The sequence below is a fragment of the Platalea leucorodia genome, assembly GCF_965183815.1.
Source record: "Platalea leucorodia genome assembly, chromosome: 29".
NCBI lineage: Eukaryota > Metazoa > Chordata > Aves > Pelecaniformes > Threskiornithidae > Platalea > Platalea leucorodia.
Window position 1 is genome coordinate 703,527 of NC_138851.1, and position 25,415 is coordinate 728,941.

At 62.1% G+C, this 25,415-nt stretch overlaps 2 protein-coding genes across 2 annotated transcripts; both read right to left on the reverse strand.

The window, feature by feature from the left end:
• LOC309601193 (microtubule-associated protein 1 light chain 3 gamma-like) lies at nucleotides 1-11,430 on the reverse strand. The gene is made up of 5 exons (XM_082334101.1): nucleotides 11,354-11,430; nucleotides 1,324-1,378; nucleotides 1,184-1,239; nucleotides 912-1,018; nucleotides 1-238 (listed from the first exon to the last, which is right to left on the reverse strand). The coding sequence occupies exons 2-5, from the start codon at nucleotides 1,373-1,375 to the stop codon at nucleotides 49-51; spliced, it is 405 nt and encodes a 134-aa protein (XP_082190227.1). The 5' UTR covers nucleotides 1,376-1,378; nucleotides 11,354-11,430; the 3' UTR covers nucleotides 1-48.
• A 610-nt stretch (nucleotides 11,431-12,040) lies between these two features.
• OLFM2 (olfactomedin 2) lies at nucleotides 12,041-24,139 on the reverse strand (the record flags this gene model as incomplete). Its single annotated transcript, XM_082334206.1, has 6 exons — nucleotides 12,041-12,733; nucleotides 14,264-14,370; nucleotides 14,896-15,115; nucleotides 17,267-17,422; nucleotides 18,722-18,871; nucleotides 24,002-24,139. 6 exons carry the CDS (start codon nucleotides 24,137-24,139, stop codon nucleotides 12,056-12,058), a joined length of 1,449 nt encoding a protein of 482 aa, XP_082190332.1. The 3' UTR covers nucleotides 12,041-12,055.
• Between the last annotated feature and the right edge of the window lie 1,276 nt (nucleotides 24,140-25,415).

The following is a 25,415-nucleotide window of genomic DNA, read 5'->3' on the forward strand; positions in this document are numbered from 1 at the left end:
CTGAGACGAGCAGCCCCGAGGACACGGTGGTGGCAAGCGGTTTTGTGGTCAAGCAGCCGCTGGCTCGCTGGAGGAAGAGCTGCCGAACATCTCCTGGGAGGCGTAGGTCAGGTAGAGAAAGCCATCCTCATCCTTGTTGTCACGGTACAGCTCCTGCATGGTGACGGCCATGTTCGGCAGCCCTTTGTTGTTCACCAGCAGGTAGAAGGTCTGGGAGGAGGCCAGGCAGAGCCGCGTCCTGCCGAGAGGACGGTGAAGACGGCGTGCGGGTGAGTATTGCCCAGCACACGGCCGTCGGGGAGGACCCATCCACGGGGACACGGTGCTTGTGGTCCCTTCCCGAAGGGACCGGGCTTCAGCATCACCTCCCTCTGGTGCCAGCCACCCACCAGCACCCACAGGCACAAGGGTGGGTGCTAGGGCACGGTCAGCGGCTCCCCAAACCCTCTGTAAGAGGGTTTAACCTCAGCCACAAGCTCTCGCCTCCCTCTGTCCCGAACCGTGCTAACCAGGAGGTGCTGCTCCTTGGGAGGGGTTCCAAAGGATTTGAGGCAGCTGCAACAGTGCTGCTCGCCTGCAGGGCTGCTAATCCCCTCGCCCCAATTAGCCACTCACCCCTGCTGCAGGTCCCCGGGAAAAGGGCTAATGGGCACCTTTCATCCCAGCGAGGTGCCCCAAGGCACCCCGTGCATCGGCAAGCAAATGCTAATTGCAAAGGCTAATTGCATTAGGCTAAGACTAGCCACTTGCCCACTAAACACTCGTCCAGTGGAACAGCCAAAGTGGCTTCCAAGCCAAGCTGCTTCACGGGACCGGCTGCATCTGGACTGGGCTTTTGCACTGGGCCGGGGCCGCGGAGCCCCCGCTTGCCCCAGGCAAGCCTTGGCCCCTCTGCCTCATTAACCACTTACCGCAGGGTGACAGCGAACTGGGACAGGGGCAGGTCCTGGGACACCAGAAACTTGGTTCTGGTCAAGGGAGGCAAGGTCCTCTCCTTCTGGTAGCGCTCCACAACCACCTGCAGCGGGGAGAAGATGCCGGAGGGGGAGACGGGGACTGGGAGGCTTTGGGACCACGCTCGCAGGGGTACCCAGAGGAGCAGAGCCACGGTCTCCAGAGTCGAGCCGTAAAGCCTTTAGCAAAGACCCGCACAGCTTGCCTTTCAGCTGGCCACGGCCCTTACCGGGATCTTGTTGGGATATTTTATCCGGATCTCCGTCACTTCGTGCATCCTGGTGGCTGTGGAAGAGAAAAGAAAGAGCAGTAAGTGCAGGCCATCCCAGCGTCGCCGCTCTGCTGCTCCCCTTGTCCCCAGTAACCTACCGAGGCTTTTCCTTTGCTTGAAGGGGCGAGAGCTGCTGTCGCCTGGTTGCATCTTCTGGAAGGAGGAAGAGGAGGAGGAGGCAGCTTGAGGTGCAGGCAGGATCTGAGCCCTGCCATGGGCAGCTGTGGCTGGCAGAGCTCCTAATATAGGCTCATCCTGCCCCAGCTGGGCGAGGAGCCGTGGTGCTCAGCTGGGACCGGTTGGGGGTGGATGGAGACAGCGAGAGGAGAGGCGCTGGCGTTGGCTCCTTACAGCCGTTTTGGGGAGCAGCTGGCCATGCCCTAGCACCCAGCCTCACGCCCGGGGGTGCCGTCGGGCGACTGGCACCGGCGGGGAGCGATGCCGAAGCCTGGGCCCGTCGGAAGGGAGCAGTGATTTCAGGTCCTTCGTTTTCCCACCGGACTGGTGCTGTGCTTAACGAAGCGGGTTCATCATCCCTGGGACGGGACTCGGTGCGAGCACGGTGGAACCGGTGCCGGCCCGGCATCCCCTCCCTGTGCTCCAGGCTCCAGAGGCATTTTTATTTTCCCCGTGAGCTGGCAGTTATTGCTTTTTAAGCCTCTTCCATCCCTTGGTTCATCTGAAGGGCCCTGGCCCCACGCAGAAGCTGGGCGACCGATTCCAGCCATCAAACTACGCTGCGGATTAGATAATAATTAATGGTCCGGGGTGAATATCGCAGCCAGCGATAACCTCAGCGGCTGCTGGGGGAGTTACCGATGGCGAAGGGAGGCTTTGCCCCCCTGCCCCGTCCCAGCCCTGGGAGGGTGAGGGATGACACCCTGCCCCGGCACATCGATCCCACCCGGAGCGGGACCAGCAGATACCGGCATGCCTTAGCCTGACAGTTTAATTCCTGCACTATCTCTGGTTTGATTTAACGAGGGGCTTGTGTCAGGTGGGAGCCATAAAGCTGCCGAGAAGCCGGCTCATTCGCATGCCGCAGGTATTTTTCACGCGATGCCAATTCCCTGGGTCAGGGGAGAGGCGGCTTTTGAAAACAAATTAGACCCCATTACGCCAATTAGACCCCATTTGTCTTTTTATATATTTTTTTTTTTCCCCTTCATTTTTCTTCCGGAGCCGCTCGTACGTGCTCCGCAGGCTCCCACCCCTCCGCCACCTCTGACAGGGAAGGAGGCAAAAGCAGCCCGGATCATTTAGACACGCCAAAGCCTTAAATTAGCCTGGTTTAAATAAGCTCTTGGGCGTAACGGGGCCTCCTGGGCTGCTGGAGGAAGGCGATGGCTGAGGAGGAGACGCTGCCTTCGGGAGGAGGAGCACCTCGCCGCGCATCCCGGGCTCCGCCGGCGGTGTCCTCGGAGCCAGGCGAAATCCCGGCCGGCTCTGTCCCGAAATCCCGGCCGGTTCTGTCCCGAAACCCCGTCCGGTTCTGTCCTGAAATCCCTGCTAGCTCTGTCCCAAAACCCCGGCCGGCTCTGTCCCAAAATCCTGGCTGGTTCTGTCCCGAAATCCCGTCTGGTTCTGTCCCAAAATCCCGTCCGGCTCTGTCCCGAAATCCCGGCCGGTTCTGTCCCAAAACCCTGTCCGGTTCTGTCCCGAAATCCCTGCTAGCTCTGTCCCAAAACCCCGGCCGGCTCTGTCCCAAAATCCCGGCTGGCTCTGTCCCGAAATCCCGTTCAGTTCTATCCCGAAATCCCAGCCAGTTCTGTCCCAAAATCCCAGCCAGTTCTGTCCCGAAATCCCAGCCAGTTCTGTCCTGAAATCCCAGCCAGTTCTGTCCCAAAATCCCGGCCGGATCTGTCCCAAAATCCCATCTGGCTCTGTCCCGAAATCCCAGCCGGCTCTGTCCCGAAATCCCAGCTGGCTCTGTCCCGAAACCCCGGCCGGCTTTGTCCCAAAACCCCGGCCGGCTCTGTCCCAAAATCCCGGCTGGCTCTGTCCCGAAATCCCGTTCAGTTCTATCCCGAAATCCCAGCCAGTTCTGTCCCAAAATCCCAGCCAGTTCTGTCCCGAAATCCCAGCCAGTTCTGTCCTGAAATCCCAGCCAGTTCTGTCCCAAAATCCCGGCCGGATCTGTCCCAAAATCCCATCTGGCTCTGTCCCGAAATCCCAGCCGGCTCTGTCCCGAAATCCCAGCTGGCTCTGTCCCGAAACCCCGGCCGGCTTTGTCCCAAAATCCCGGCCGGCTCTGTCCCGAAATCCCAGCCGGCTCTGTCCCGAAATCCCGTTCAGTTCTATCCCAAAATCCCAGCCAGTTCTGTCCCGAAATACCAGCCAGTTCTGTCCCGAAATCCCAGCCAGTTCTGTCCCAAAATCCCAGCCAGTTCTGTCCTGAAATCCCAGCCAGTTCTGTCCCAAAATCCCAGCCAGTTCTGTCCCGAAATCCCAGCCAGTTCTGTCCCAAAATCCCAGCCAGTTCTGTCCCGAAATCCCATCTGGCTCTGTCCCGAAAGCCTGGCCGGCTCCGTCCCCACCTCGCACCCAGCACCCCAGCCCCGGCCCCGGGCTGTCAGGGCGCACAGGCCGCCCACCGCCCTATTTGTTTCCCGATGTTCCCTCTACATATTTAATATATTTCGCCGCGGTGCAATGTATTCGCCTGTATTACTTTGCCATGAAAAAATATAAATCCCTCAGACACGCTCATCACCGGTTTGGAAAATTACATTAGCAATATATATTCCATCTGTGTAGCGAGTTAAGCCATTATAAATTTATACCCCTAATAAATTTAATTCTGGAAAGTTTGCGTGGGCTTGGAAGTGGAGTTTTGGGGGCGGGGGGGGGCATTTTCCTCCCAGGTTTCTTAACAATAAACTGATAAATATTAAAGCGCCTAAATTTGTTAATAAAAGGAATCGATTACTGGTCACCGAGTTAATTCTGCTTCCAGGCGAGTGCCAACGGCTTCGCTGTGAGCAGAAAAAGTTGCAAAGTTAAAAAAAAAAAAGAAAGAAAATCTCCATTTTAAATTAGTTCATTAACGGCGAGCATCTATTATTTATTGGTTTCATTTCCAGCTCTTGCTGCGGTACCGGGCTGGGACTCCTGGGTCGCCATGGAAACGCGATGCTTTCGTTAGCGTGAGCTAATTAATTAAAGATGAAGGGAAATTGCTTTTGCTGATTTAGGTTTTGACACCCATGCTTTGGTCCTGGCGGCGTCCCCGCTGCCGAACCGGCGCTTGCGTCTGCCAAATCGGAGCCGGGAGCCCGAGCCTCCGTAAGGAGCCCCCGAGATTAAGTTCCGTGGAGAATAAATATGGCCGGAATAATCCCAATAAGATAAAAATAATAAAAATAAAAAAAAAGGAGGCGTAGAGGTGGGATATAGGAGGTGAAATTTATACCTTCCCCCGCCGCCGGCTCGGCCTGCGGAAGAGGGATCTCATCTGTATTCCTGCCCGCCGCGCCGGGCCCTCGCGGGGCAAGGAAACTCATAAATAACCCCTCTTCTGCAGAAGCGAAGTGTGATTCATCGCTCGTCTTGCGAGACACCGGAATAAAATAAAATAAAAATCAAACCCCCCCCCCCCGGATTTATCTTTAATCTCACGTTAAATATGAAAGCGGGCGTCTCGGGCCCGGTAGAGACCCTCTCTCGCTATTGCAGGTCGCTATAGCTAAGATGTATGTATTCTAGCTGATTTCCACGTATCCCAGCTAACGTGGATATAGTCGAGCTAAGCTTTCCATATATTCTAGTAAGATGTAGATATTCTAGCCAAGATGTAGATATTCTAGCTGATTTCCATATATTCTAGCTAAGCTTTCCATATATTCTAGCTAAGATGTAGATATTCTAGCTAAGATGTATATATTCTAGCTGACTTCCATATATTCTAGCTAAGACGTATATATTCTAGCTAAGATGTATATATTCTAGCTAAGATGTAGATATTCTAGCTAAGATGTATATATTCTAGCTAAGATGTAGATATTCTAGCTAAGATGTATATATTCTAGCTAAGACGTATATATTCTAGCTAAGATGTATATATTCTAGCTAAGATGTAGATATTCTAGCTAAGACGTAGATATTCTAGCTAAGATGTATATATTCTAGCTAAGATGTAGATATTCTAGCTAAGATGTAGATATTCTAGCTAAGATGTATATATTCTAGCTAAGACGTATATATTCTAGCTAAGATGTATATATTCTAGCTAAGACGTAGATATTCTAGCTAAGATGTATATATTCTAGCTAAGATGTAGATATTCTAGCTAAGATGTATATATTCTAGCTAAGACGTATATATTCTAGCTAAGATGTATATATTCTAGCTAAGACGTATATATTCTAGCTAAGATGTAGATATTCTAGCTAAGATGTAGATATTCTAGCTAAGATGTATATATTCTAGCTAAGACGTATATATTCTAGCTAAGCTTTCCATATATTCTAGCTAATGTGTATATATTGCCGCTGAGATTTCCATATATTACGGCTAATATGTATATAGTATAGATTTCTAGATATTCTGGCTAATATATATATTATCGCTAAGCTTTCCATATATTCTAAGATGTATATATTCTAAGATGTAGATATTCTAGCTAAGATGTAGATATTCTAGCTGATTTCCATATGTTCTAGCTAATATATATGTTATAGCTAAGCTTTCCATATATTCTAGCTAATGTGTATATATTCTAGCTAAGCTTTCCATATACTCTAGCTAATGTGTATATATTGCCGCTGAGATTTCCATATATTACAGCTAATATGTATATATTATAGATTTCTAGATATTCTAGCTAATGTGTATATATTCTAGCTAAGCTTTCCATATATTCTAGCTAAGATGTATATATTCTAGCTAAGATTTCCATATATTCTAGCTAATGTGTATATATTGTAGCTATTTCCATATATTACAGCTAAGATGTGTATTATAGCTAAGATTTCTGTATATTCTAGCTAATATGTATATATTCTAGCTAAGATTTCCATATATTCTAGCTAAGATGTATATATTATAGCCAAGATTTCCATATATTCTAGCTAATATGTATAGATTATAGCTAAGATTTCCATATATTCTAGCTAAGATGCATATATTATAGCTAAGATTTCTAGATATTCTAGCTGATGTATATATTATAGCTGATTTCCATATGATATAGCTAATATGTGTCTATCATAGCTAAGATTTCTATATGTTCTAGCTAATATGGCTATATTCTAGCTAATGTGTATATATATAATAGCCGATTTCCATATGTTCTAGCTAATATGTATATATTCTAGCTAATGTGTATATATAGTATATATATACACATTATATATATAGTAAGCTTTCCCTACATTCTAGCTAAGATGTATACATTCCAGCTAAGATTTCTAGATACCTTATAGCTCTCTATAGCGGGGGGACGCCGCGAGCAAGCTCAGGGACAGGTCCCCCCCCCAACAGCAGCTTGGCCCCGCGGGAGACCCCAACCCATCGCTTCAGGGCAACAGCCTGCCGCCGGTGGCTAGTAACCCCCCTGCGTGGGCCAGGGAGCGGCAGCAGGGCGACGAGGGATGGAAGCCCAGCTTTTTCTTTTCCGCGGCCTATTTTAGCAGCGACAGCTATACGCTCCCGCTGCTACCAGCTTCCCTTCCATAAATAAGCCTCAATTATTGAGCTCCCGCTGCTTCTGCGTCCGGGGGAAAGTCCCCGGCGGGCCGTGACGGGCGCAGCGGCTGCGAGCGCGACAACACGGCTCTGCAGTAAGCAGGATTAGTGCCGTAGCCCCGGCTCGGGGGTGGATTTGCTGACGCTTAATGACGAAGCGAGTTATTAACGGGAGGGCTGGGGTTTGGCGAGCCAGCGGACGGTTCCCCGGGCTGGGGCGGGCGTCCCACCGAGCCCACGCCGCTGGGGACCCAGCACGGGGGCCGTCGTAGCCTCTTTGGGGGGGGGGGATTTCTCAGGACCTGGGCACCTTGGGCACATCCCAAATATTTTGGAACCCCTTTTTTAACAGCAGGCAAAGGAGCCGCAGCCGCCCCCGCCCCGTCCGGCTCCGTCCCCAGCCGGGATCGGCGCTGAATAACCAATTCGGCTCCTATTAGGGCTGAGCCTTCACGAGAATGACAATAAGCTGGAAAAACCCAGCCTGCAGGATGAGTGATTTCGGGCAGGCAGGCAGGCTGTTTTCCAGAAGAGTTTCTACATGTGTAAGGTTATTAAGTGCCCTGGGTTATTTTTTTTCCCACCCCCCCGCTGCTTTTGTAGCCTAATAAATAGCAGCAGAAAGGAAAAGCGCGTTGGGGTGGGTTTTTTCCCCAGCCGTAGGCACCGACCGAACGTGCCTGGAACGGCAGCTGCACTGCAGCACTCGCTGCATCGCCTCGGCGGGGCCGGGGCTCCGGTCCCGTCCCTGTCCCCCCGCCGGGTCCCCCTCTAAGGACACCCGAGGCTGAGGGTGCGGGGAAGGTGACCAAGGTCCCTGCGTGGCAGGCGGTGGCATCGTCCTTGTCCCGGCGAGCCTTATCTCAGCCCCCCTCCACCTTCGTTACCGCGCCCGCTGGTGCTGCGGTGGCGTTTGGGGCGATAAATCCAGGCCGGGTTTGAGGGCGGGGGGCGATCGCCGGCACCGGTGGAGGGGAGAAGTGGGGAGAGGCTTGGAGAGATGCCGCGGGGCAGGGCTCGAGGGGGGCTTGGCTGCCGACGGGCACCCCTGCGGCTCCGTGCCGGCCCCGGGGCTGCCCCTGCGGCGAGGGACGCGGCATCTCCGGCACCGGGAGGGAGTAACCGCGGCACGGGACCCTCCTGCGCGGAGCTGCCGAGGTCCAGGGACCCTCTGTGGTGCCTGGTCCTGTGCCCCTGGCACAGCTCCGTGCCCAGGGCTCACTGCACGGGTGACAAGTGGCACCTGGGACACTTTGGGATGGGATGGGATGGGATGGGATGGGAGGGGAGGGGAGGGGAGGGGAGGGGAGGGGAGGGGATAGGAGGGGATGGGGATGAGGATTGGGATGAGGATGAGGATGGGGTTGGGGATGGGATGGAATTGGATAGGAGGGGATGAGGATTGGGATAAGGATGGGGATTGGATGGGGATGGGACTGGATAGGAGGAGATGGGAGGGGATGAGGATGGGGATGGGATGGGGATGGGATTGGATTGGATTCGACTGGATAGGAGGGGAGGGGATGGGATAGGAGGGGATGGGGATGAGGATCGGGATGAGGATGGGGATGGGATGGGATGGGGATGGGATTGGATAGGAGGGGATGGGATGGGGATGGGATTATAGGAGGGAATGGGATGGGATGGGAGGGGATAGGAGGCGATGGGATGGGATGGGATGGGATGGGATGGGATGGGATGGGACGGGATGGGAGGTGATAGGAGGCGATGGGATGGGATGGGATGGGATGGGATGGGATGGGATGGGATGGGACGGGAGGGGAGGTGATAGGAGGCGATGGGATGGGATGGGATGGGATGGGACGGGAGGGGAGGTGATAGGAGGCGATGGGATGGGATGGGATGGGATGGGATGGGATGGGAAGGGATGGGATGGGATGGGATGGGATGGGATGGGATGGGATGGGAAGGGATGGGATGGGATGGGATGGGAAGGGATGGGATGGGATGGGATGGGATGGGAAGGGATGGGATGGGATGGGATGGGATGGGAGGGGGGTGAGGAGGCAGGCACGCCCTCCCGCTGCCAGCCCCTTGCTGTTCCCCGCTCGCTTTGCGCCGCAGCAGCCGGCACCCCTCCGCGTGCCCCCTGCCACGGTCACCGACAGCCGGGGGCGAACCCCCCCCGCGCTTTGCTGGAAGCCCCGGGGTGCGACCCGAACGCTCCTCGCAGGCGAGCAGCAGCCGTGCTGCCGGCCCAGCCCGGGTTAATATCGCGGCCCCCGGGTCGCTTGGCTACAGGCTCTGCCGAGCCTCGCCCAGGCACGAATTGCTCAATAACCGCTGCAGGGGGTCTGCCAGCGCGGCCCGGAGCCGGCAGCCGCGGGGCTGCACCGCGCACACCCCTTGCAAAGTCCTCCATCCTCCTCCTCCTCACCCGGCTTTGCTCAACAGCCATCCTGGCCCTGCCAAGCCGGGCGCCGGAGCCGTGCCTGCTCTTGGCCGCTGGCCCGCACGTGCTTCCGACAGCAAATTAAACTCCCTGCATGAGCGAGCCTCAAGCCACGGTGTGAAAAGCGGCCGGCGGGGTTTTGGCCGAGCCACGTCCTGCTCGCAGGGGCCGGGGCAGGGATGCTTCGGTCGGGGCTCGCAGCGTGGGGTTAATCGCCTTCCCGTGGTCACAGCCCAGCCGGAATGCGGGAATGAAGCTGGAAAAGCAGGGATGTGCTTCAACGGATGCTGCCGGCGCAGGGTGGGAGCCCAGCACCCAAACCCAGCAGCACCCAGACGGCGCCGGGGCCGAGGTGCTTCCCCGAGTGCCTGGCTGATGCTCTGCAGAAGGGGCACACAAGGGTCTTCTCCTCCCCCAGGACCTCCTGCTGGCCCCCCAACGAGCCCACCAGCATCGTCGGGGCGAGCCGAGCTTCCCAGCGTCCCAGAACACGGCCACCATGGGGAGGGGGTGCTGAGATCCAGCACCGCTGCAGCCCTCCGAACCCGCTCCTCCCGCACACAAGCAGCTGATGGGATTAGCGAGGATTATCCTCTTCTCCCCACTCCTCTCTCGAGGAGAATAAACGTGACGAGGTGCCTCCAGCCTGGATTTTGTGCTCTCGACCCAGGCGCTGGCACCGTGACGCCGTCCTCGGGGCAGGGATGGGGTTCCAGGGCTGGACCAGTCCCCCCCTTTCCCCCGCCCAAAGCCTGCAAAGGTCCCAGGGCTGCGATGGGGACTCGGAAGGGCTGATGGGACCTCTGCGGGGGTAACGCACCCTGTCCCTGTCCCCATCCTTGTCCCCATCCTTGTCCCCATCCCCACGCAGCTCTCCGCCCAGGTTGGGGGGGGGGGGGGGTGTCTCTGCTTGCAGGGGTCCCCCCCAGTTTGCAAAGCATCTCGCAGGGTCCAGGCTGAGCCGGGAAGCAGAGCTCTGCAATTTGATTTTACAGGACCATTTTAAGCTTTATGACGCCTGACCGTGCCCACAGGAGGTCTGCCTGAACGGCCGAGCCCCGGGCAGCACCCGTCCCTCTGCCTCCTCCTCTGGGTCTCCTCCATCCCTTTGTCCCCTCCCACCCCAGCTCCTCCACAGCTCCTCCACCCCTTCCATCTCCTCCATCCCCTCCACAGCTCCTCCATCCTCTCCTCCATCCCCTCCTCCCCTTCACCCCTTCCATCTCCTCCATCCCCTCCACCGCTCCTCCATCCTCCCCTCCATCTCCTCCACCCCTTCCATCCCCTCCACTGCTCCTCCATCTCCTCCACCCTTTCCATCCCCTCCACAGCTCTTCCATCCTCCCCTCCATCTCCTCCACCCCTTCCATCCCCTCCACAGCTCCTCCATCCCCTCCTCCATCTCTTCCATCCCCTCCACCGCTCCTCCATCCTCCCCTCCATCTCCTCCACCCCTTCCATCCCCTCCACAGCTCCTCCATCCCCTCCTCCATCTCTTCCATCCCCTCCACCGCTCCTCCATGCTCCCCTCCGTCTCCTCCACCCCTTCCATAGCTCCTCCATCCCCTCCACCGCTCCTCCATGCTCCCTTCCATCTCCTCCACCCCTTCCATAGCTCCTCCATCCTCTCCTCCACCCCTTCCATCCCCTCCACTGCTCCTCCATCCTCCCCTCCATCTCCTCCACCCCTTCCATAGCTCCTCCATCCTCTCCCTCACCCCTTCCATCCCCTCCACTGCTCCTCCATCCTCTCCTCCATCTCCTCACCCCTTCCATAGCTCCTCCATCCTCTCCTCCACCCCTTCCATCCCCTCCACTGCTCCTCCATCCTCTCCTCCATCTCCTCACCCCTTCCATAGCTCCTCCATCCTCTCCTCCACCCCTTCCATCCCCTCCACTGCTCCTCCATCCTCTCCTCCATCTCCTCACCCCTTCCATAGCTCCTCCATCCTCTCCTTCACCCCTTCCATCTCCGCCATCCCCTCCACATCCCCTCCATCCCCTTCCACATCCCCTCCATCCCTCCTCACCTCTGGGCAGCAGGTTCCTGCTCTCCCCCAGGGCCAAGATCCCGCTGCCCCGGCCTCCTTGGGTGCTCAGTTTGGGGTGAGCCACCCATGCCGGGGTGCTCCCCCCCTTGCAGGGTCTGCTCCCCCCCTGCTCGCCGCAGCTGCACCATCATTTCCCTTCCCTTCCCCCTCGCCTCGCCCGGCTCTGCTGTAATTTCCCCAGCGCCGCACCCGCATGCATTAAACATGCCCATAAACAACAGCGCTGGCTGCCGGCGCGCAGCTGGAGGAGAGGGCTGGGGCTGAGAGCCAGCTCCCGGCAGCCGCCGGCGGAGGGGATGCAGGAAAAGGGGGGGGGAGCAAGCCGTCGAGTGACAGGACAACAACAACTTTTTAAAAAATTAGGGGGGAAAAAAAAAAACTATCAGCACAAGCCCCGTCAAACGTCAAAGAGTGGTTTTATTTGCCGTCAAAATAAAGATGTAAATTGGGAAAAAAAAAAAAGAAACAAACCAAACCAAAAGAACAACCGAGGTCAGCTCAAATGAAGGCAGACGAGATCCATGCGCCATGAACCGCGGGCAGTAACCAAAGAACCGGCAAAAAAGAAAACTCAAAGAGGAGGAGGAGGAGGAAGGCTCCATCCCCTCGAGAGAATGGCTGAGGCTGAAGTGTAGAAAAATAAAGAGCTGGGGAGGGAGAGCAGAGGAGTCCGGCGCGGGGTCACAGCTCACCCGACGTCTTTATGACGTGGAAGAGCGTGACGTTGTAGATGACCTGGTGGCCGTTGTTCCAGGTGTAGAGCACCCTCTCCCGCGGGTTGTAGTCCAGCATGGATATGTGGGAATACTGGTTGTGGAAGGGAATATCCGTGTATTCGTAGCTGGAAGTGTTTGTGTAGTAGGCAAAATAGATCTTGGCGCCGGCGAGGTGGGAGTTGGTGACGTAGAGCGTGCCGCAGATCATGAAGGACTCTCCGGCGCTGCGTTTGGGGTAACCCGTGTCCCAGCTATGCAGGACCTCCAGCGTCTGGGGGTCCACCCGGCTCACCACGATGTTGCCGGCGTTTTGGTTGGTGGTGTAGACGGCCCACAGCCCGCTCTCGTCCACCATGAAGTCGATGTCGGAGAAACCACCCCAAGAATAAGGGAAGGTGTTGTTGTAGCCGGCGCCGGCGAGGCTGCGCTGCACCAGCACGCTGCGGGAGCGAAAGTGGTACTTCACCGCGATGTTACTCTGGTATTTGTTGTAGTAGAGGGACCCGTTGAAGACCACGTGGCCGGTGCCGGCCCAGGGATGCGGCAGGAGATGCTGCACGAAGTTCTGTCCCGTCACAAAGTCGTTCAAGGTCCGAAACTCCAAGACACGGCGGCCCTTGTAGTAACCGTCCATGTACCACACCTGCAGCGGGCTCAGGTTAGGGATGCCCGGCCAAAACGGGGCCCCCACCCCCATCAAGATCGGCTCCCAGGACAGACGGACACGATTCATGTCCTTCACGGCCCCCCCCAGCACATGCAGCCATGCTGCCACATGTCGGGACACTAATTTTCCTGGCTTCCCCCTTTAACCCTGCTTTCTGCTCTTTCTGCAGATCAAATGCTTGGCTGATTTTTAGTAAGAGGCCGTGCTGCGTTAGGAACACCCGGCCCGGCTGAGGTCCCGGCCTGCAGAGACTCCCAGGAAGCTCCTGCGCAGCCCCCCGCCGCCCCAGCCCCGTTCCCTCCATCAGCGCTCGGCACAGCTCCGCAGAGGCGGCGCGTGCCCCCGTGCAACGGAGCAGAGGCCTTGCACCCCGGCGAGCGTGCACAAGGGCACGTGCACCCCAGGCAGCGTGTGCCCCGGGTGCACGGGCAGCGTGCACCCTGGAGATCATGCACCGAGGTGCATGGACCCCTGGCAGCGTGCATAGGCAGCATGCACCCCAGGGAGCATGCACCGAGGTGCACGGACCCCAGGGAGCGTGCACGGGCAGGGTGCACCCCAGGGAGCGTGCACCGAGGTGCACGGACCCCAGGGAGCGTGCACGGGCAGGGTGCACCCCAAGGAGCACGCACCGAGGTGCATGGACCCCTGGCAGCATGCATGGGCAGCGTGAACCCCATGGAGAGTGCACCAAGGTGCATGGACCCCAGGCAGCGTGCACCAAGGTGCATGGACCCGAGGGAGCTTGCACGGGCAGGGTGCACCCCAGGGAGCGTGCACCGAGGTGCATGGACCCCAGGCAGTGTGCACCAAGGCGCATGGACCTGAGGGAGCGTGCACGGGCAGGGTGCACCCCAGGGAGCATGCACCGAGATGCATGGACCCCAGGGAGCGTGCACAGGCAGCATGCACCCCGGCGAGTGTGCACCGAGGTGCATGGACCCCAGGGAGCGTGCACGGGCAGCGCGAACCCCAGGGAGCGTGCACCGAGGTGCATGGACCCCAGGCAGTGTGCACCAAGGTGCATGGACACGAGGGAGCTTGCACGGGCAGGGTGCACCCCAAGGAGCGTGCACAGAGGTGCATGGACCCCAGGCAGTGTGCACCGAGGTGCACAGACCCCAGGCAGCATGCACGGGCAGTGTGAACCCCAGGGAGCGTGCACCGAGGTGCATGGACCCCTGGCAGCGTGCACGGGCAGGGTGCACCCCAAGGAGCGTGCACCGAGGTGCATGGACCCCTGGCAGCATGCATGGGCAGCGTGAACCCCAGGGAGCGTGCACCGAGGTGCATGGACCCCTGGCAGCGTGAGCCAGGCAGGTTGCAGGTGCCCGAGGAGTGCTGGCGTTTTGCAAAAGTTCAGAGCCAGGCCTGCAAAATTCACCTCTGCTTGGGCCTGGGAGAGTTTTAGGGAAAGACACCCAGAAAACAGCCACGCGAGAGCCACGGGAAGCCCGGGCAGGGCTGTCCCCCGCCCCCATCCCCAGGGGTGCCCGTGCCACTCACCCGGCTGTCGGCGCTGGGCGTCATCGTGTCGGTCATCCACGACCCGAAGCGGGAGCCCGACGCTCGGATGGTGATGGGGTTGCTGACGCCCGTCAGCTTCCCGCAGCCTGGGCGGGGGGACAGATTTTGGGGTTAGGGGTGGGCATCCAGGACCACGACGTTGCCCAGCTCCCTCCGGTCCCGCGGGCACCACGCAGCAAGCGGGGAGGGACCAGGGCTCCCCTTCACCCCAGGGACCCCCAGGAGTCTCAGGGGAGGGGGACAGGGCAGCAGGAGGGGGAAGGCACCGCTGGGCTCCGGCAGCTATTCCTGAGCAAGGACAGGCAGCTCCTGCGGGGGTCCCGGGGCCCGGCCACACCAGCAAACCCCTCGCCGGCACATACTGGAGGATGCTGGGCTGCCAGTAGTATTATTATTCGGAAGCTATCGGCAGTGCAGCAAAACGGGAGGCCCAGCACGTGGGCAGAGCGCACGGCAGCCGCAGGCAGCAGCGGCGGCTTGGGTTTCCTGATCGGCTGCCTGCCCTGCCTGCACCGGGAGGGACCCCGGGTTTCGGGGTTTCCCCGACGCTGCTGTGAGCGGGGGACCTGGGTGCCCACCCACTCCGGAGCCGAGGCGGGGGGACACCATACCCAGTTTTTGCATGCAGGCGTGCAGCCGTGCCTCCAGCATCAGCACCCGCTGCTGCAGCTCCTCGTAGTCGTAGGCACCCATCTCCTCCTGGATGGCCAGCAAGCTCCCGGAGAGGTTCCTCACCTCCTCCTTCAGGTGCACGATCAGCCTCGTGTCCGACTTGTACTGATCCAGGACGGGCATCAGAGGCAGCAGCTCCGTCATCTTGTCCTTGAGCTCCTGTTTAAGGGGAAAAAATAATCAACCCCCTCCCCTTAAATTAAGGCTGGCGGTGCTTGCCCCCATGCCTGCTGTCCGTCTGTCCATCCCTCCGGGGTTAGCAAGGAGCTTTCCGCACAGCGGCAGGGATTGCGGAGCGCAGCCTCGTTAACACATCAGAGACGAGCCCTATTCCCTGGGCTGGTAATTAATAACAATTACAGGGCTTTGCATCTTCCAAGCGCTGGGGGAGCGGTAGCTAATGAATCACCCACAGCCGATGCTATCGCCTCGCTCCGCGGCGCGGGAACCAGGCAGGATCCGGCCCCGCCGTGGGAGCACCCACGCCAGGAGCAGCGGGGTGACCGGGCCCGGAGCGATGCTCTACGCAGGAGGGATGCAGGACGGCGCAGTGACCGTGCTGGGGGAAGAAGAGCAACAGGCAGAGTTATACGCCAGGTCCAGGGTTTAAAAATCTCCACTTATTTGAGCACAAGGAGAACGTTAAGAGGTGTTTTGACCTTGGCCTGGAAGCACCCAGGCAAAGGCTTCAACCGTCCGGCACGGGAAGGCTGAGCGGGTCCCCGACAGCCGACGCGGGGACGGGGTGCGAGTATGGGGTGGGGCGAGCGAGCCAGGGATGGGCGATGGCTCCAGGCACCGGGTGCGTGGGCACCCAGCTCCCTGTGCGCCGCGGGGACGCTCGGGCCCCGGGAGCCATGCGTGATCCCGGCAGGCTTGGGCCAGCCGCCGCCCCGGCGCGGCAGGGCGGGGGAAGCACGGCGGCGAGCTGGCCCTGGCTGCGAGCCACTCCAGCGCGTCTCCTTCGCTCAAGGACGCTGTCAAGCCACAGCCAGCGCCTCCATCCCGCTCCGAGGCCCCAGCCCCGCTCCCGTCCCACGGCTCAGCGGGTTTTCCCGGGAACAAGCCCGGCTCGCCAGCACCTCTCCTCCCTCCTCGCCTTTCATTTCAGGGCGGCATTACTGGGCCAGCGTTCCCGTCTCCGGGTGGGATTGCATCCCGGGCGCGGGGCTCAGCACCTCCTGCTGTGATTAAAGCAGCCGAGACATTTGCTGCAGCTCAGATGTTTAATCAATGTCTCGTCTCCGCAACTGTCAGCGCCCAGCGTCCACCCGAGCATCCTCCGGCCCGTTTCAGTGCCAAGAAACGGCCGCTCCCGAGACAGAAACACTCTTTAGCTGTCAGGATGAAGCCTTGAGGCTCCCAAAATAACCCAGTGCCCCGGCAGGGGGGCAGGTAATGGGATTTCTTGGGGGTGCAGAGCCGCTGCAGCACGGGCAGCATTGACTTGCAGCCTGCATCGATCAGCACGCGGCGCTGGCGGCTGCCACCCGTCAGGTGGAAATGGTGGCTTTGCCGGGGAAGAGCCGTGTTTTGTTTAGTTAAAGGTGTCGATTCGCCGCCAGATGGGCTGGGAATTGGCCATCTCACCCCGTCACCAGCACAGCTCCCCCCGCGGCACCCCGGGAGGCGGCAGGATGTGGCCCCGGGGCCGTTTGCCCTGCGCCTTGTCTGCGCGCCCACCGTGGCTGGGCACCCTTTCCTGCTCCTGCACCGCACCCACCCTGCGCTCTCAGGTGACACAGGGATGCTCAGCCCCCGGACTATCACAGGGGTGCTCGGCCACCCGGACTGCCGCAGGGGTGCTCAGCCACCCGGACTGCCGCAGGGGTGCTCGGCCCCGGGACCACCGCAGGGGTGCTCGGCCACCCGGACCGCCACGGGGGTGCTCGGCCCCGGGACCACCGCAGGGGTGCTCGGCCACCCGGACCACCGCAGGGGTGCTCGGCTCGGGAGCACCGCAGGGGTGCTCGGCCACCCGGACCGCCACGGGGGTGCTCAGCCACCGGGACCACCGCAGGGGTGCTCGGCCCCCCGGACCGCCACGGGGGTGCTCGGCCCCGGGACCACTGCAGGGGTGCTCGGCTCGGGACCACCGCAGGGGTGCTCGGCCCTGGGAGCACCACAGGGGTGCTCGGCCACCGGGACCACCGCAGGGGTGCTCGGCCACCGGGACCACCAAAAGCAAGACCCTTCCCAGGGTGCCCACCCGCATCGTGGCATCACGCAGCACCGCGTGCTCGGGGAGGGCTGCCAGAGCCAGCAGCCGGTCCCGCGGGGCACGAGAGGCGTCGGGGGGCACGGGCTCACCTGGAAGCTCTTGGCGTTGAGGCTCTTCTGGCTCTCAGCAGCCACCTTCAGCCTGGAGTCCAAGCCCTTCATCAGGGACTCGGTGTTGCGCACGTACTGGAGGTCCCGGTAGGTCCGGAGGTCCAGCACCTCCATCGACTGGGAAATGTTCTGCACCTGCGTGGTGGGACGGCGGAGGGGGTGCTAAAGCCCTCGCTCTAATTAACACCAGCTCTGCTGCTAACGAAGGGCTTGGGCTGGGGAAATTGGGGGTGCGGAGGCAGGGAGGGGATGGGGAAGGGAGAGCAGCCCCCGGGCCACCGGGTGCTGGTGGGGCCGCAGCCCCGGGAGCCCCCATCCCGGCGTCCCCATCCCCGGGGAGCCGCAGGACGAGCGGCTCCCTGCTCCACCGCACCGGCATTTATGTAAATGCTTGCGAGAAAACTCTTCCCCCTGCAGCTTTAATGTATAAAATAATGCGTTTTACTCATCCTGCTTCAGCTGTTATTTGTTTTTTTTTAAACCATCCGAGCGCACATTTCCCAGCTCGGTTCTATGAGCTTTCATTCTTTAATTTCATCTGCCGCAGCCAGCGAAGTTATTTTGTTTCCACGCTTTCAAACGATGTGAGCGCGGCCGTGTTCCTCAAACGGTTATTTATTTATTAGCGCCAGCCCTGCTGGTATTTACGGTGCCGCCGCCTCGGAAGGGAGCTGCTTAAGAGGCGTTTTTGCAGCACGTTATAATAAAAGTTTAATCGGGTTTGCGGTGTGCCTGCCCGTGCGGACGTGGAAAAACCGGGGGGGGGGGAATTAAATGAGCTCTGCTCAGGCACGCGGCTCCCCGCCGCGGGGAGGGGGCGGCTAACGGCTTCTGCCAGCGTTTCTGCAGCGCCCACGGGGAAGGGGCCGGGAGCGCGGGACCCCCCCGTGGGAAACCACGCGTCCCCCGTCCCGCACGGGGAAACCACCCGGGCTCCGTTAAGCATCACTCGGCTCCTGGGGCTGCAGGCTAAAGCATGCTTGGGCGTTATCTCCGGGCCGATTTCATCCCCGCGGCCACGTGGCGGGCTCGGTTCGTGCGACGAGGGCATCGCCGCGTGCTGGTGGCACCACGGACGCGTGGCGGCACCGTGACGCCCTTCCAGCAAACCTAATGGCCAGGCAAGGAGGACGCGGGATGCAGGAGCATCAAGGATGCTCGTACCGGCAAAGGGCAGCTCTCGGCCCAGCGGCATTACGCAGGGAAGGAGGGAGCCGTGGGCGTCCTCGCCGGGACGCGGCCGCCGCGGGTCCCGAGGGAAGGGACGAGCCCGTCACACCCCCCCGTGGGCTGCACCCACGCCGGAAGGGGCTCCCCCACCACGGACGTCCACGCTACCGGGCAAGGCTGGGCATCCTCCCACCCACCAATTAACCACTTCGTTAGCAGGCTGGGCCGGCAACGCCAATTAGCGGCGGGCCGGCCAACGCTCACCTTCTCCATGAGCTGGCGGAGCTGGTGGCTGCGCAGGTCGCGGGAGCAAGTGCCCTGGACGGGGATGACGGCCGTGCAGAGGCATTTGCCGTCGGGGGCTTGCGCCGAGGTGTAAACCTGCCAGCCCTCGTCGGGGCTCTGGAAGAGGGTCTGCGGGAGAGAGGAGGGGAGAGGTCAGGGCCCCGGCGGACGCCAGCGCCGCTCGCCCGCGCCAGGCTCCTCCCGGGCTTCCCCAAAACCGCGGGGGCTGGGGCAGGGCCGGCAGCGCCGCATCGCCTTGGCACGACGCCGGAGCGCCCTTCCCTCTCGCCGTCACCTGGCTGGGGACAAACCAGCAAGGCAGCAAGGTGCCGGCACCGGGATGAGCCCACCGAACCCTTCCGGAACCACCACCGTACCCGTGCGGTGCCGGCAAAGCCCGGTGCCGAGCGCATCCCGCCACGGCACGGCCCCGCAGCCCTGCCCTGCCTGCTGCCACCTCCCACGCAGCTCCTCCAAAACCCGGTGGATCCGAGCCGCTTTGCTTTTTTCCCTCCTTTTAGGTTTTTATCCAGGTCATTTAATAATTTTTTTCCCTCTCCAAGACTCATTTTACCGCAGCGATCTGCCCCAAATACGGCGATTTCAGCTTCCCGGCAGGTTCCGCGCTCCCGGGCCGGCCACGAAACGACAGCGGGATGGGAGGGAGCGATGAGGAAACGCTCTTCATCCTCTCCCACCGGCCAGCTCCGCATCCCTCCTCTTCCTCCCGCGCACCCGGCCCAGGGTCGCTTCCCACTAAGAGACGTGGGAAGGCAGGAATCGCCTCCGCCGGGGCTGCCTCGCCCCTGGAGGGGAGCGGAGCTGCGAGTACAAATCGCTAATTCCTTCCCCTGGAATTTCGCGTCCCTTCGAGAGCGGCAGGGAAACGCCGGCGCATCCCCTGCCCGGGTGGGCATCCCCGGCCGAGCGTCCCCCCCCAGCCCCGCCGCCCTCGGAAAGCCGATTTTTGCATCCAGCTGCGGCTTTTCCAGGCAGATCCAGGCTCGGGGTTTTGCTTTTGGTCTCCCAACGCGGCCGAGGATGGGGGTGAGCGCTGCGGGCTCCCGCCGCCCCCCGATTTCGGCTGGCTCCCACCACACTCGCCCTGAAAACCAAGCAGAGAAACATCCCCCACCGCCCCCCCTTCCTCCCCTTTGCCTGATTTATTCATGCCATAAGCCGGCGTTTTTGTGCTGGGCCATTTAGCATTTCATGGGTAATTCATAATTATTAATTATGAAAATCAAGAGCAAACTCATCGCTCTCCGAGCGCCTTCTGCACCGAGCCAGGCGAAGATAAATGACCCGTTCCCTGTAACAAGCCAGGGACGATACTTTACTTTACACGCAGCGGTTTTAACTTCATGTTTCACATCGGAAGGGATTTATTGGACACGGCGGTGGCTAAACACCATTCTCTAACCTCCAGCGCAACGAGAATAAATTAACTGACGGCGGTGTAAAACCAGCCCTTAACCGAGGAAATTCCCGACTTGTCGCAGGGGGAGGTAAATAGAGGATTTATTCAGCCCAGCTCCAAGGCGGCGGAGATAGAGCCCGGTGGGTGCGGGGGCTGGGAGCCCTCGGCAGCTCCCGCTGGTGAGCGGCTACATCCCGGGATAACGAATCCTTGGGATGGCGTCGTGCCGGCGGACGGCGTCGTGCCGGCGGACGGCGTCGTGCCGGCCACTCACTGCTACGGCAGGTGAATCGATGTGATGAGTAATTGTCAGATCTACACGTCGGGAAAGACTTCATGCACGGCGGTGTGTGCTCCCACCCACCAAAACCGGGGGCCCCGCGGCAGGAGGGGTCCCCCCGGCTCCTCCGGGCACGGCACAGGGCCGGCACCCACGGCGCCAGCACCCGCAGCGGGCACAGGCGCCACCCGATCTCCCGCCCCCGGGATCATCCTGCGCACCGAAAGCTTCATTGCTTCTCCCCAAAAAAAAGCTGCTGAAACGAAAGAGCCCGAAGCAAACCCGGGAGCAACCCGGGCCTCGCATCCGCAGTCACCGAGGAACCATTTCCCTTTCCCCGGGACCCTTCTGGCCGCGGCTGAGCGGCAGGCAGACATAAATACTTTATAGAGGGCTAATGCATAATTAATGCCAGGCAGCAGCCTGTGGCAGGCAGGATACAGGCAGGATACAGGCAGGCAGCGCTCAGAGCCCCCCATTTGGAGGCTGGCAGAGCTCCTCTGCCTGCCAGATTGGGCTTCGCGCGGCGCAGAAACCCTGAGGTCCATCCCCAGCCGCCCCGGGATGCGGGCGAGCATCCGTGGGCAAGAGCCAGATCCCGGGAAGACGCAGCTCGGCGGTGGCATCCAGCCCCCTCCCTGCGGATAACCCCCCGGGACGGAGGTGGAAGGCAGCCCTGCCCGCGCCTGCCCACTGCGGCTCGGGGGCCTGGAGGCAGCGGCGGCTGCTGCTGGCGGCATTATTAGGTTAAACGCAGCCTGTGCAATCTGTCACTGGGTTATTAATTAGCGCTCCCCAGGAAAGCTGCCCGCTCGCAGCTCGGGAGAGGAGAAACTGCTGACACCCTCGGCCGCGGCGCGGCGAGCTGCCAGGGAGCCGGTGCCCGGCTGGGGGGGCTCTCAGAGCACCCCAACCCCTCTCGCAGGGGCCACGGGGGTCCCCAGGCTTCCAGGAACCCCCGCTCAGCCCCTTGCCTCAGCAGAGCAGCCGCGGCCGGGGGCACGGGGGTCCGACCAAGGGCCCTTCAGAGCCCCCGAATCGGCACGGGCGGTAAAGGCAAGAGCCCCTCCGCGGCTCTGCCCCCTCTTTCTGGAGAGGGACGGCTCCAGGGCAGCGATGGAGCTGCCGCAGAGGATGCTCCGGTCTCTGCCCATCGCCGGCCGGAGCGAGGGGCTGCTCCTCCACCGCAAGTCGAGAGCCATTGCCTGCTCCAGCACCGGGCTCCGCGGCGCCGGTGTCCCCAGGAGCCGGTGTCCCACGGGGCCGAGCTGATGGGAGTGCCCGGGCCTGGGCTGGGTGAATCCGGCTCCGGCCCTCAGAGCCAAAAAGGAGCCGCTCTTTTCTAGAAAGGGGCTTCGAGAGTCCCCGAACAACGGGGAAAGGCCGCGCCAGGCATCACCGTGCCCGGAGCCGAAGCCGGGGAGGCGAGCACCGGCTTTTGGGTAAGCCCAGCTCATTCCAGCATCCAGGGGAAAAGCGTTGCCTTGCTAAACCCAGGTGGGAGCTCAGCTCCACAACCAGCACGCCAGCTCCCCGCCACGGCCGCGCCGGCGGCCCCTCGCACCCCACGGTCCGGCACGCCGTCCCGGTGACTCCCGGGGGCGGTTGTGCCAGGCCGCTACAGCCGCATCAGCCGCGCTCCTTCCCCGTGATTAATGATTTTACACCGAACACCAAAGAGTGACTAATGATTAGCCAATTATTGCAGCGCAGCGCCTGCTTTACCCCCAGCGCCGCTAATTGCCTTGCAACACGATTGCCTATTTGGCGGTGCCCGGCGAGACCCTCCCGCCACGCACAGGGCTGCGGCGACGAAGGCCGCCGCGCTCATCCTCCGCAGAAGCCCGGCTGGGAATGGGACCCCAAAAAGGATCCCTAGGGATCCCAGAGATCCCTATGGAATGGGTCGAGGGCTGCGGGGGGGAAGGCCCTCGTGGCTAGGAGCAGCCCGGTGAGTCCCCAGTGGCTCTGGGGGGGCCGCGGCGGTCGCTGCCGGGAGCGGGGGGCACGCAAAGCTGGTCAGCTCCTGCCGGCGGGCGGCACGTCTGCCAGCCCGGCCAACGGCAGGCTCCCGACGAGCTGTGCCAGCGCCTTCCTCCAACACCCCCAAACCAGCTCATCCCCCCCCCAGCCGAGATCGGCGCTGGCAATAGCCCCGAGCACCCGCGGCGGCAGGATTTCCCACCACGGCCCCCCAAACAGGGTGCCCAGGCCGACGCGGGAGGGCTGCGGCTACCGCAGGGGTTTTCTCCCGACGAAGGACGCGGCCCCACATCGTGGCCCCCACCCCGGCGTTACCGGCGGAGGCCGGGTGCCGGCCAGGCCCCGCGGCACCGACCGTGCGGCCCAGCCCTCCCCGGGGGCTCGCTCGTGCCTGCGGCGTCACCGGAGCCCAGCCCAGCCCCGGCGCTGCCATCGCAGCCCCCCAAAACCGGGGTGTCCCCCCGCGCACCCAGCCCGGCTCTCGCAGGGGTTTGCACCGAAGGGCTGGCACCAGCCGGAGCTCGGAGATCCCGGGGGGAATTTGGGGTGTCCCTGCCTGGGGGGGGGAGCACCCAGCCTGGGGACAGCCACCAGCTCCCCAAGGGCCTGTGAACGGGGGGGGGCTCATCCACCTTCCCCAGCCCGGAGCCCCCGGCCGGGGGGAGCAGCAGGACCCTGCGGGGGTCCGGTCCCCCCCCAGCCCTGCCCCAGCCCCCCGGAACTGCCCAGCTCGGGGGGACCGGGGGAAAGAAGGGGGTCGGGAGCCCCCCGACCCCTCGCAGGGGTCTCCTCCATCGGATAACCCCAGCCCCAGGCTCCCCAGTGAGACCAGTCCCCCGTTGGGGGGTCCCCAGTGCACCCTGCCCGGGGGGGGAAGGCAGGGAGGGGGGATCCCCGTGCCCCGGGGGGGGGGGGGGGATCCCCGGGGGGGTCCCGTGTGCCCTGCCCGGGGTGGGGGTGGGGGTCCCCATCCCCGGGGAGTCCCCAGCAGAGGGGGGGCCTGAGCCCAGGGGGAGAGCGGGGGGGGGCCGTGTCAGGGGAGGGGGGGGTCCCCGGGGTGCCCTGCCCGGGGGAAGGGAGGGTGAGGGGGTGCCCATGAGCAAGGATGAGGAGGATGGAGGAAGATGAGGAGGATGAGGAGGGCGCCCATGAACAGGGGGGGTCCCCAGTGCACCCTGCCCGGGAGGAAGGGAGGATGAGGAGGGTGCCCATGAGAGAGGAAGAGGAGGATGAGGAGGGTGAGGAGGGTGCCCGTGAGCGAGGATGAGGAGGGTGCCCGTGAGCGAGGATGAGGAGGATGAGGAGGGTGCCCGTGAGCGAGGGGGTGCCCGGGGGGAGGCGGGGGGGGTCCCCACGCCCCGGGGGAGGCGGAGGGGGGTCCCCACGCCCCGGGGGAGGCGGAGGGGAAGGCGGAGGGGGGGGTCCCGGTGCGCCGCATCCCGGGGCCGCCCGAGCCCGGCGGGTGCCGGTACCGGTGGCGCAGCTCCGCGCCGCAGCCCGGGCGCCCCCCGCCGCCTCCCCCGGCCCCTCTCCCGCCCCCCCCGGCGCTCCCCTCCCCAGGACCGGGCCGACTCACGATCTTCTCGGAGGTCCCGGCCCGTGAGACGGCGGTACCGTTGAGCCCCACCAGCGAGGGCAACGTCTGGGACATCCAGTTGGTGACCATGGCCATGGTGCTCAGCACGGCCCCGATCTTCAGCAGCGGCACCGTCATGTCGCCGCCGCCGCCGCATGCCCATCCCACCCCCCCCGCTCCTCCTCCTCCTCCTCCTCCTCCTCCTCCTCCTCCTCCTCCTCCTCCTCCTCCTCCGGTAGCCGGTGCCCGGCGGGGCGAAGCACGGCCCCGGCCCCGCCGCCTGCGGAGCCCCCGCGCCGCGCTCGCCCTTATAACGGGGCCGGCGCCGCTCCGGAGTGACGTCGGCGTCGCTGGCCCCGGGCCAGCCCGGGCCGGCCCCGCTTTGGGGCGGGTTCTGCCCGGCCCCGGCCCCGGTTCGGCCCCGGTTCGGCCCCGGTTCGGGGTGCCGACAGCCCGCACGGCACCGTTCCACCCAGCTCCCTGGGGGGCAGCGCGGCATGGCCTGGGCTGGGGGAGCGGGACCCCAGAGACCCCCGGGCTGGGGGAGCGGGACCCCAGAGACCCCTGGTTTGGGGGAGCAGGACCCCAGAGACCCCCCGGGCTGGGGGAGCGGGACCCCCGAGACCCTTGGTTTGGGGGAGCGGGGACCCCCGAGCCCCCCGGGGTGGGGGAGCAGGACCCCCGAGACCCTCGGTTTGGGGGAGGAGGACCCCAGAGACCCCTGGTCTGGGGGAGCGGGACCCCAGAGACCCTCGGGTTGGGGGAGGAGGATGCCGGAGACCCCCGGTTTGGGGGAGCAGGACCCCCAGGGACCCTCGGTTTGGGGGAGCAGGACCCCAGAGACCCTTGGTTTGGGGGAGGAGGATGCCAGAGACCCCTGGTTTGGGGGAGCAGGACCTCCCGAGACCCCCGGTTTGGGGGAGCAGGACCCCCGAGACCCCCGGTTTGGGGGAGGAGGACCCCCAAGACCCCTGCTCTCCCTTACCCTGCTACCAGCATCAGGGACCTCCGCACCCCCAGCCTGGTTTGGCGGCCGCAGCCCCCCCCCAGCACCCCACAAGCCCTCCCCGACACCCCAAATCCTCATCTCCATCCTCGCCACAGCCCACGGCTGCGGGGACCGGGGAGGATGCGACCCCCCCCCCGGGACCCCCCACCTCCCCCAGCGCACCCCGGCCCCTGGGGTCCCCCCCGGGCACCCCAAAGCCTCTCAGCACCCTCAGCCCCCCCCCCCCCTCCCCGGGACCCGACCCACCGGGGCCAGCGGGGCCCCCCGAGGCGCTGAGCATCCCTGGGCCGGCCTCCATCTCCCGTGTCGCGGTCACACAGTGCCACCGCGTGGGGACAGCCACGCACCGCACGGCCACCACGGGGAAAGCCCCCCCACACCCCCCCCAACCCCCCCCCCACGGGT

Excerpts from the sequence above, each read along its gene's own strand:
- LOC309601193 (XM_082334101.1), bottom strand. The coding sequence starts at position 1,375 with ATGCAACCAGGCGACAGCAGCTCTCGCCCCTTCAAGCAAAGGAAAAGC. Across the intron at positions 1,240-1,323 it reads CAAGCAAAGGAAAAGCCTCG|CCACCAGGATGCACGAAGTG; the intron begins GTAGGTTACTGG and ends TCTCTTCCACAG. Across the intron at positions 1,019-1,183 it reads AATATCCCAACAAGATCCCG|GTGGTTGTGGAGCGCTACCA; the intron begins GTAAGGGCCGTG and ends TCCCCGCTGCAG.